Genomic DNA, 12137 nt, shown 5'->3' on the forward strand with positions numbered 1-12137 from the left:
TTGAAGATGATGGATTTTTGATGTTTGATATGTTGATAAATTTATAGTAAAAAACAGGAATTGAAGTTGAGCTGTATGACTGGTCAAAGAGGCTGGTCACGTGGATGTGATTATTGTGAGCCATGGTCACAGCGCCACCAACTGGAACTGTGTCATGTACAACAGACTTTGAAATAGGGGCATGTATGTGCTTACTGAGGGTCCAGTTGCCACCAGCTGCCAGCAGGAAGTGTAGCACATCAGACTTTGAAATAGTCCTCCTTTATTTACTCACTTTAATGCATGTGCCCCCCATTTGTGACAATGACCCGTGGCGCTTGAGCCCGCCATCTCAGCTTACAGCTGTATTGTTGGTTTTGATGTTTTAAATGTCTAAATTAAACTGAGCTTAACATGTATTTGTCTTTTTTGCCTTAGACCTGATGGCGCTGAAAGAGGAGAGTCAAGATCTGAATGAAATGGAAGAGAAAGATCTGCATGAAAAACATCATGATTTCATAACTGGAGAAAAATCTTTTTGTTTTTCACAGACTGAAAATACTTCCTCTCAAAAAAGAGCACAGAAGACTAGAACTAGAAGTCATTTCACGTGCCAACAATGTGGAAAGAATTTAAACAAAAAAGAAAGCATTAAAATTCACATGAGAATTCACACTGGAGAGAAGCCTTACACCTGCCAACAGTGTGGAAAGAGTTTTCCAAGAAAAGATAATCTTAGGATGCACATGAAAATTCACACTGGAGAGAAGCCTTACACCTGCCAGCAGTGTGGAAAGAGTTTCCCACGAAAAGAAAGTCTTAGGATTCACATGAGAATTCACACCGGAGAGAAGCCATTTGTATGTGGTCAGTGTGGAAAGAGTTTCCCACATAAAGCAACCTTTCATTCTCACATAAGAATTCACACTGGAGAGAAGCCTTACACCTGCAAACTGTGTGGAAAAACTGCGAACCACAAAGGAAATCTTAAAGCTCACATGAGAGTTCACACTGGAGAGAAGCCTTTCACGTGTGATCAGTGTGGAAAATGTTTCGTACGTAAGGAAGGCCTTAGTAAGCACATGGAGATTCACTCAAGAGAGAGCTGTTTTATATGCCCTCAGTGTGGAAGTACATTCACAGACAGGAAACACTTTAAGAGCCACGTAATAACTCACATCAGACATGAGCCTTTTATTTGTCACCACTGTGGAAAGACTTTCACAAGAAAAACAAACCTCAATACTCATACGAGAATTCACACTGGAGAGAAACATTTAACGTGAATAATGTGGAAAGAGTTTCAGACGGAAAACAACCCTTTATACCCACATGAGAGTTCACACCACAGAGAGCCCTATTCACGTAACTTCAGTGTGAGTTTCAGATATTCAGTAGATCTGAAGAGTTATTTGCAAACTCATTGTGGCAAGAAATTGCAGTGTTCTGAGTGTGGTAATCAGGTTTAGAAAATGGAGCAATTTCAAAGTTCACCTGTGCACTGAAGAAAGTAGGGTACCTGTGGGACTGTAATAGCATTAAGTTTACTTTCAACAACCTAGTCCATAAATGTCCAAAATATTAGCGCATGTCCTAAAAGGTTGAAAACCCCTGCCCTAAACAATGTTATAATGGACTATTTCACATCCAGAGATGAAGGACCAATGATGAAGTTTCCTCAATCTCCGCTCGAGTGTAAAATTGACAGCAGCTTTCTAGCCATGTGTGTCATTAACTTTAGTGGGGTCAAAGTGACCATTTTGTATCTTTTAGTACATGTACAGTGACTAAAATAAGTAATTTACCACAGTAAAGTGACTTTTACTTGTGATACTTGACTGTTGACTGTTGTATCTTTAAAAAAGTTTTTCTCAAAATTCCATTCATGAAAATGATAGCGATCAATCGACTTCAGATAACCATAACTTTTGTTACAGACAAGCTATGAAAGAAATGAAAACGGATGTGAAATGGGTAAAATTTCTCCATGTGATGGGTTTTTCCAGATCGCATCACATACGTATGTATATATGTATTTTTTCACTTACCACATATGATCTGGCAGAGCTGGGACTGAATAAATGGCGGCTTCCCACATTTTCCCTTCAAATTCATTTGTGACTCCATTTGAGAAAGTTCAGTAAAACCACTTAATGAAACATCAAGACAGTAAAAAGAATATGACAAATATGATTAAATAAATTTGATCATCTAACAAAATACATTTTTGGTTTATTTAAAGTCCCCGTGAAATCAAAATTAAAAGTTTTTTGGGTGTTAGTATCAATATGTTAGTCTTAAGGTTATCTACAAGCCAGTGTGCTCCAAAACAGTGATCCATTTTGGCGGAAGTGACAAACTGCAAGCTTTGAATGCTTATATCTTCTAAATGCGAATTTTGTCAATGATTTTTTTTTGCATCACCTCATACTTCAGCTTCTCATCAAATCTTCTGACCAATCAAATGCTCTCTGGTATCTGAAACGTCCCGCTCCCTTCAAGACGCTATTGCTGCAGCTGAAATCGTTCATTTATTCACACGTCACTGAGCGTTCATACCGAGGGTTCGCCTAAACACTTGCAAATATAAGAAAACAATAAACGGTAGCCGAGACTGTGTTGATCTGAACTCCTCCACGTTTATATGGTGAATAGTACTCGGAATCGAGTCGGTACGGACCACGAAACATATCGGACCCATTTGAATTAAACTGAAAGCTGTATTTGAAAATGGTTAGACAGACTCTGCATTGCTATTATAGACTGTGAAGATACGTCACGCCGCGTTGCATGCTGGGGTGCTGCCGCCATTCTGGGAGGATCGCGCTCGGCTAGTTAATACCAATACCTTGTTTTGATTGCGTAAAGAATTGAAATTTTGATGTAGAAGGGATAAAATGGAGAAGAGTAATAAAAAGGAAAGTGGGCCCTACCGGGACAATTTAAATGTCAACGCCAAGCAAGGGTATTACGAAAAATTAAAGACAATTAATGACACAGATCCATATGAATTGCCAGCACAAGAATGGTCTTCAGATCCCAAAGCACTACCTCCACTCACATATCCATCATTACATCATTAATTATCTCGTATTTGGTATAAGTGCATACACTTTTAGTCAGTTCAAATGCTACAAATCCCTAGATGCTCACGAACAATTTTGCAGTGGCTGGGTGCAAGATCTGCTAAGCAAGCCACAGTCGTACTCGCAAAGGTAAGGTGTCACGCTTGTTTTTTTTATTATTATTATTAGGTTGACTTGAAAAAAAGCCTACTTACTGATATCCTATTTTATTTGATGCATAGCACTCTCAATTGCATTTCTGTCTTTCAACAGGTCATGCACTCACAGCGCCTAAGTGAGGCTCCGCTGAAGGCTTGGGTTATAATTTCCACTAGTAAACTAGTAAAGTCTCCACTAGTAAAGTTTCCTCAGCCCATTGTACATGCATGGTGGGTGTTGCAGAGACATGCACTCACATTGGGGCTCTGTTGTTCAAAGTAGAAGCAACTGTCCGGTGCAGGGAAATAAAGACTGTCACTGACAAACCTGCATATTGGATTTGACCAAGTAATGTCAACTAAGTACATTCTGAGGTGGGCCACAAGATTGATTATACTTCTGCTGCTGCCACACGAAAATCACTAAACTGTCTACTGAATGCTGAGACTGTCAGCAAGCCTGGTTTGAGGACTTGTGCCAGGAAGCTCACTACACCACCACCAACACATTCAGAGTGAACACAATTCTACGCAGATCTTCATGGAGCTTGTGGCAAATCTGCTATACCGAGTGTGCTGCCACAATATTGTGAGAAGTTCAAGGATCCTGTGCAGCCTGTCACTATTTTGAAATCCCTTCACTGCCTACATGACACCAGGCTTGATGAATGTGATTTTTCAATTTTGGAAAAGCACTGCCGAGCACAAAAAAAGGCACAGAAGGCACAACAATTTTTCATTGCAGTTTCCCTCCCTGAGATAATTGCACAACACTTCACCAAAAAAGTCTCCAGAGCATCAGTGAGCAACAGAACTTTGCCTCTAGGAGAAATCCAGCAAGAGAATGTGAGAAAGACCAGTAACAGTGGGGAAAAAAGCAGAATGCTAAGAAACAAAAACAGCTCTGGTGCATATGCAATGGACCTGAAAAAAAGGTGACATGGTGGCATGTGAGAACGAGAACTGTAGGGTTCAGTGGTTTCATGTGAGATGTGTTGTACTTGAGGAGGCCCCTACAGCAGATGATGTCTGGTTCTGTGTGCCTTGAGTTGCTTCAATCAAAAATGAAATTTCTCCCATCATTACTCCACCCTCAATCCAGCCCCAATGTACATGACTTTCTTTCTGCAAATTTAAAAAAAAATCAATCTCGTATTTCTCTCTCTCTCACACACACTCACACACACACAGTTTCCCTTCAGAAGACATTGATTCATCCACATCTCTCAGAGATGGACTTTCAATCAAGTCTTTATTTGTGTTTTTGCTGAAGAATGTCATGTAAATTGGGAATGGAATGACGGTGTAATAAATGATGAGAGAAATTTCACTTTTAGATCAACTGTATGTCAGACTCTGGGCCAGGTTTTGTGTGTGTCTTTGCTCCCTATGTGCTCCGTCTTCCAGTTTCTCTGTCTCGTATTTTGAATTCATTGTTCCCAGGTTTCCTATGTTGATTGTCTTATTAGTTCCAGGTGTCCCTTGTCTTCCCCTCATCAGTTCCTGTGTATTTAAAATGTGTTCTAGTTCTTTTCCTTTGTCAGTCGTTGAACATCATCCTGATGTGTCGAGTCCTGTGATCCCCAGCCTTTGTTGTTACTTTACTCCGTGTCTCCTCGCCCCTTTGTTCCCGTGTTCCTCGTGTGTGTGAACCGTGACAGAACGACTGACTAAAACAGTAAGCGGCGCTCCTTCTCCCATGTTTTATTTTCGTTTTTGAACAGTCTTTTGGTTTTCCTTTTTCTCCCCTGTTCCATCTCCGCGGTACGAAGAACGCCCAGCTGTGAAGCGTGCCGGCCGCGCCGTTGTCATGTCCGCCAGCTGCGGCTCACCTCAGCCCGCTGGCTGCGCCGAAGACAAGCCTGCCGACCGCTCGGAAGACCCAGCGCATTGGCCGCGCCGTTGTCCTGCCCGCCAGCCGTGGCTATTCCCCAGCCCGCTGGCCGTGCCGAAGACAAAGTCCGCCTGCCTGAGTCAAGTTTGCCGGCCGCACCGAAGTGTGCTGGCTGCGCTGTAGTCAAGGCAGCCGGCCGTGGTTCTCGCCGGCTGCCGGCCACGCCAAAGACTAGCCTACCGGCCACCCAGATGTTAAGCTTGCCAGCCACGCCAAATCAAGTTTGCCGGCCCCGCATATGTCAAGCCCACCGTACATTCATGTGGCAAGCCCGCCAGACATTCAACACTCCAGTTCGCCGACCACGCCTTTTCCCCCCGATCCAGAAGAGGATGCTAGGGGCACGGAGAAGGGTGTCGGCTTCAGCCCCAGAGCTCGCTCCAGTGTTGACCGAGAACATGCCTTTCCCCCCGATCCAGAAGAGGATGCTAGGGGTGAGGAGAAGGATGTCAGCTTCAGCCCCAGAGCTCGCTCCAATGTCGGGCCAGGCCCCAGAGTTCGTTCCAGTGTCAGCCCAGGTCCCGAGTATAGCCTACGGAGGGCTCCTGATCCCCAGTTCAGCCCAGGAAGGGCTCCCGATCCCCAGTTCAGCCCAGGAAGGGCTCCCGATCCCCGAGTCAAGCCCGGCAGGGGCGCCCAATCCAACAACAAGCCCGGGAATGTCAGCTTCAGCCCCAGAGCTCGCTCCAATGTCGGGCCAGGCCCCAGAGTTCGTTCCAGTGTCAGCCCAGGTCCCGAGTATAGCCTACGGAGGGCTCCTGATCCCCAGTTCAGCCCAGGAAGGGCTCCCGATCCCCAGTTCAGCCCAGGAAGGGCTCCCGATTCCCGAGTATAGCCCACGGAGGGCTCCCGATCAACCACAGAGCCTAGGAAGGGCTCCCGATCCCCAGTTCACCGCAGGAAGGGCTCCCGATCCTCAGTTCAGTCCAGGAAGGGCTCCCAATCCCCAGTTCAGCCCAGGAAGGGCTCCCGATCCCCCGCCGAGCCTAGGAAGGGCTCCCGATCCCCAGTTCACCGCAGGAAGGGCTCCCGATCCTCAGTTCAGTCCAGGAAGGGCTCCCAATCCCCAGTTCAGCCCAGGAAGGGCTCCCGATCCCCCGCCGAGCCTAGGAAGGGCTCCCGATCCCCAGTTCAGCCCAGGAGGGGCTCCCGATCCCCAGTTCCGCCCAGAAAGGGTTCCCGATCCCCAGTTCCACCCAGGCAGGGCTCCCGATCCCCAGTTAAGCCCAGGGAGGGCTACAGGTCCACAAGTAAGCCCGGGGAGGGCTCCAGTCCTCTATCATGATCCACGGAGGGCCTCGGAACCTGTAAACATCCCCAAGTAATTTTTGAGGGGGAGGTGGTAGTAGGGCTCCAGCCGTGGATGCCGAGGCGGGGGCTAAGGCCGCGGCCTCGAAGGCTGCTCCGCCCTGACCTCTGGAACTGCCTGCACCACCATGTCTTCCTGTGTTCCCTACCCCGCCATGGCCTCCTGTGTTCCCTACCCCGCCCTGGCCTCCTGTGTTCCCTACCCCACCATGGCCTCCTGTGTTCCCTACCCCGTCATGGCCTCCTGTGTTCCCTCTTCCACCTTGGCGTCCTGTGTTCCCTACTCCGCCATGTCCTCCTGTGGTCCCTCTTCCGCCTTGGCGCCCAGAGCTGACAGATCCACCATGGTGCCCCGCTCTGGAGGCCTCCCGTCTGGTAACCCTACTCCTAGAGGTCTCCAGAGCGCCCCCCCCCCTCATTGGATGTTTTGGTGGCGTGAGGACACGCCTTCTGGGAGGGGGGGGTAATGTCAGACTCTGGGCCAGGTTTTGTGTTTGTCTTTGCTCCCTATGTGCTCCGTCTTCCAGTTTCTCTGTCTCGTGTTTTGAATTCATTGTTCCCAGGTGTTTCCTATGTTGATTGTCTTATTAGTTCCAGGTGTCCCTTGTCTTCCCCTAATCAGTTCCTGTGTATTTAAAGTGTGTTCTAGTTCTTGTCCTTTGTCAGTCATTGAACGTCATCCTGATGTGTCGAGTCCTGTGATCCCCAGCCTTTAATAAAACCTTTTTGAGGTACTTTACTCTGTGTCTCCTCGCTCCTTCGTTCCCGTGTTCCTCGTGTGTGTGAACCGTGACACTGTAACTTTTAAAGTTATTTTGCACAAATATTACATAAGTGTTACATTGTACCAGAGCACAGTTATTTATTCTGATTACAATTTCTGTCTTGTGGCCAAAGCTGATTTTTTTATCAGCTTTTTTTATTCTTTAATTTTTATGATTACCAGGTGTTTGTTATGCACTTTTTTGCTCACTTTTAAAATTATTTTGAACATTATTACATAGTTTTACAAACACTACACCTGAGTGAGTTGTGTAGTACTACTGATTACAATTTTTGGCTTTGTCCAAAACTGTAATTTGTTATGTAATATGAATTTTATTTTTATTTAATTGATTGACAGGACTTTTTGCTTATTGTTAGGCAATTGTTTTAAAACGTTTATTTTTTTTTTTACTCAATATGTCCTTGTTTTTTAAAGACATAAAAATTTGCTAACATCATTTCAAATTTGTATGGTTTTATTCATGTACAGAAAGTTGTATAAGTCAAGCATTAAAAGGTGTTTTCATCAAAAACACTGGACTAATTGATCAATGTAAAGCACACAAATTCACATGGATAAAATATACCGTGTAAAGGGACAGTTCACACAAAAATGAAAATTCTCTGATCATTTACTCACCCTTATGTTGTTCAAAACCTGTATGAATTTCTTAGTTCTGCTGAACACAGATGAAGATATTTTGAAAAATGTTGATTAAACAGTTGACTGTAGACATCCACTTCCATAGTTAGAAAGAGAAAATTATATAGAAGTCAATAGCCACCTTTTACTGTTTGGTTACCAGTATTCTTCAAAATATCGTATGTGTTCAGCTGAATAAAGACACTCATAAAGGTTTGGAACAACGTGTGGGAGAGTACATAATATGAGAATTTTCATTTTTGGGTAAACCATTCTTTTGAGTAATTACAACAGTAGGACACATGTTTGTCATGTGGAGAGAAACGGGAATACAAAAAACTCACAGTTTCCTTAAAAGCAGCACTAACAGTTGCTCTGTGCACACTGAATATATGGGCAATGTGCTGAATGGGCAAATCCAAAGAACCATCTGAAAAGGTGTCTTTTTAAAAAAAAATTATCCTGAGACAGAAATGGCATAATGTGGCACAACAAAACCTGAAAAACGGCATAGCTCGGAAGACCAGTGTAATATTTTACTTTAACATTGTCATCTTTAAAAAAAAATCCTCTGTGATTTTGTGTTTATCAAGTTCTTGCTTTCATTTAGTAGGCGAGTTATTTCATCTTCACTTTCAGTTGTAGCTCTTGATATTCTTGTGCCTTCTCCACTGCTTCACTCTGCACCGTCCTCCACTTTCTCTCCTGTCTGAACTTTTGACCTCTCTTGTCTGCTTAACTGACGTGTAAACCTGTTTTGGTCTATCACTTTCACTTCATTATGGCCCAAAAGCAAAAAAATTTCACCCATTAGTTACACTCTCACACACAAACGCCCAGTTTCACAGGCTTAATGGTAGTCCCAGACTAAATCGCATGTTTGAGCTGTGAACTAAAAACGATTTTCACTGACATGCCTTAAAATAAGCCATTGTTTTGTTTCAAGATGCACACCAGTAATGTGTTTTTCTATGCATTTAAAAAAAAAAAACTTTTCAAAAAAGGTTGCCCCGTGTATCATCAGGCCCAGTCCTGGCTTAAGCTAAGCCCCGTCTGTGAAACCGGGCCAAAAAGTTTATACTTCACGTGCCGTCATAACATAATGCAGAGAACATACTCTCATTGACTCAGAGATGTTGCAATAATTGATGTCTTTTCATCTTGTTGCCACAATCCAAGCCATGCGACGTTTTTTCGTTACCTCCTCAACATGTTTTCCTTCACATTGTTTACATTGTTCACTTTTTTGTCCTGAACGACTGTGTGACTTGCTGTTGCAGTTTTTATTACAGCAGGAATGACCTACCATAGTGAAATTTTCCAAAATCGTGAAAGAAAGTCATAACACCGCATCAAACACACTAGCAGAAAAGAAGCGCGATCCTCCCAGTATGGCGTCTACAAACAAGATTACCCAGAACTCAATGCGGTGTGACGTCACCTTCACATTCTCTATAGAGCAGCATAAAAAAGATGGGTATCAGAAAATAACTTAAAAAAAAAATTCCCTTTGTGCTATTAGTAACTATTTTTCAAATAATCTGGCTGTGAAGCCTGTCCCACAAACGTGTCATCTTCACGACACCATCATTTGTGAAATATGATTGTAAAGTGCTTTGGGTGTACAGCAATTAGGGCTGCACAATTAATCGAATTTCTAATCGCGATTACAATTACGGATGCCACAATTACGTAATCATTCAAAGCGGCAATTAATCGTTCAAAGTCCACTTATGTTATCCTGCACGCTTAAGATACGTTTTTTTCTTTCTACATGCTATCTTAAGGGGTTTTCCATTGTTTTAATTTTAGTTTTAGTATAACATTATAATACCGTTCATATTTTTACTTTTTTTATAATTTAAAGAAGAAACCAATCCGATGTATATTTGACATTTGAGGCTTAATACTATAGAAAAGCACTAAAAGTTTTTCGGTTCGAGTGTTTTCAGCTCGTTTATTTTCATATAAAAATACGGCATGCAGTTGCATCAAACAATGGTATAAACAACATTCAATGTAAATTGTGATAATCGTAGTTAATAATCGCAATTACAATTCCAAGGGAATAATCGACAATTATGATTTTTGTCATAATCGTGCAGCCCTAACAGCAATACACAATAAAGCGCATTATAAATGTATCATTCATTCAAATATACCATACACTCGTTTACAATACACTTATTTCTACAATACCACTGCCACAGTTTCACCTTGCTCCACTTGTATATTTTAAACCACAGTCTAATTCAGTCTGTAGTGCTATGACAAAGCTGCTGTCTTTTTGAAGGGGTCTGGAAAGAGTGTTTAAGTAAAATCAAATCAAAAGTGTTCTTTAGCACATCCTTCAAAATATTTGAGGTTGTCTCAATGTTTTCCTTAGTGTACAGCTCTAGATTGAATTAAATGGTTACACAGTCAGATTATTCCTGTTCTCAGTGCATTACTGTCCTTTTAAACAAAGTGTTTCTTGTAAATCAAGAATTATCACATTAAGATGAAAATCAACCAAGAAAAAAATGCTGGCCAATCAAATGTTGCACAACTAAAAGATCAGTACAGTACAATACGATTTCATGTGGCTGATTATATTTGACTTGGAATTATAAGGTTATATCTGCATTGTGAGCAGTTTTGATATATTGGGCTTCAAAGTTTTTGCAGTCCATACTGATTAATGGACATAACATTTTCGTTTTCTAAAAAATAAGTCCTAAAATGTAAGAAGAAAAAAAACATCACAATGTAAATTGACACAGAATAAGAATAAGCAAATAATTTGCTACATTTATATACCTCTTTTCTAGGCACTCAAAGCGCTTTGCATTTGAAAGGCGGAATCTCCTCAACCACCACCGATGTGCAGCATCCACCTGAATGTTACGACGGCAGTCATATGAATATGTCATCAACTCCTCCAAGTCTTCTCAAATATGCTTGCTAAAAATAATTTAAAAATTGTCTATAAGAGTAACTTGACAAAACTGGCTTTATTAATGATCTAAACTTTCTGAATAAACACAGAGGAGAATGATGCAAACTAAAATAATCTGATCTGTTGTGACCAAATTGATGTGGTGTGGTCAGGGTGAGTTGACAATGGCACATACAAAGTTTAGTGTCAACAGTGTTGGGGAAAGTTACTTTTAAAAGTAATGGATTACAATATTGCGTTACTCCCTAAAAAAGTAACTAATTACGTTACTTAGTTACTTTTTATGGAACGTAATGCGTTACGTTACTTTTTCGTTACTTTTTAAATCTGGACAGGGCTTGCTTGTTTGTTTTTAAAATAAAAAAAAGTTATATGTTTGGCAAATATAAAAGCCTTTTCACACCAAAAGTGAAATGAACAAGCCTCAGGCTGAAGGGAAAGTAAATGTAAGTCCGTACAGTAGAATGCAGAAGAAATTTCAACACACTTCAGCAATAAAAAAAAAGACACACAAATGTTTGTCTAGAGTAATTTTTGCTTAGTATGGTTGAACTGGATCATCGAAGCTCAGAAGCAAAGACATTGGTTAATAGAATGGGATTAAATACTTAAAGGATTTAATTATTGCAGGTTTGGGTCATATTCTGAGTGCATTATTTTTATTCATTTTGAGGAATACTGAATCTGTGTTTAGTTTTTTTTGTGAGAAAGATGACTTAATGCATATTCATTTTTATTTTAAAACTACAGTAACATCTGATTTCTCTCAGCATGGGGACAGGAGAGCGGTCAATCAATAAATTGGGAAAAAAAAGTAACTTGCGTTACTTATTTGCAAAAGTAACTCAGATATTCTCTTGTAAATTAAAAAGTAATGCGTTACTTTACTAGTTACTTGAAAAAAGTAATCTGATTACGTAACTCGTGTTACTTGTCATGCGTTACCCCCAAAACTGAGTGTCAATATGATAAAAGCCTTGCAGAGAGACAGCCTCGGATGTTTTCGCATCATGCCAACAAATTTGTTTATGCGTTTTACGATAACGGTTTGGAATATCGATACGAATCTCAACTTTTTGTCAGCATGGTCTGAAGATGATGCGACCCAAATTTGGTGAAAATCAGATCAACGGTCTAGGAGTTCGAAAAAGTAGGTTTTCAAAGAAATTAAAAATGGCGGACAGGAAGTTTGACGAAATATGGCATAATTGGTATCACTGTTCTCGGTACCACTTAAGAAATCTATCAAGACAAGTTTCATTAAAATAGGTCACGCTAGTCAAAAGTTATTCGCTTTTTCTGTACCTTCAGGACTTTGTGGCGAAGCGATATACAGAGTTTCGTAACTGTTAATAAATAACAATTTGGTCCCTCGATATTCTCTTTG

At 41.6% G+C, this 12137-nt stretch overlaps 1 protein-coding gene across 1 annotated transcript; it reads left to right on the forward strand.

Moving 5' to 3' along the window:
* Positions 1–421: 421 nt before the first annotated feature.
* LOC107571375 (gastrula zinc finger protein XlCGF7.1-like) lies at positions 422–1729 on the forward strand. The gene has a single exon (XM_016257695.1). The coding sequence runs from the start codon at positions 423–425 to the stop codon at positions 1263–1265; it is 843 nt and encodes a 280-aa protein (XP_016113181.1). The 5' UTR covers position 422; the 3' UTR covers positions 1266–1729.
* Positions 1730–12137: the final 10408 nt, after the last annotated feature.

The sequence above is a fragment of the Sinocyclocheilus grahami genome, unplaced genomic scaffold (assembly GCF_001515645.1).
Source record: "Sinocyclocheilus grahami isolate Dianchi unplaced genomic scaffold, SAMN03320097.WGS_v1.1 scaffold1587.1, whole genome shotgun sequence".
NCBI lineage: Eukaryota > Metazoa > Chordata > Actinopteri > Cypriniformes > Cyprinidae > Sinocyclocheilus > Sinocyclocheilus grahami.

What these genes read in the sequence shown, in the direction of transcription:
- LOC107571375 (XM_016257695.1), top strand. Translation starts at nt 423, where the DNA reads ATGGCGCTGAAAGAGGAGAGTCAAGATCTGAATGAAATGGAAGAGAAA.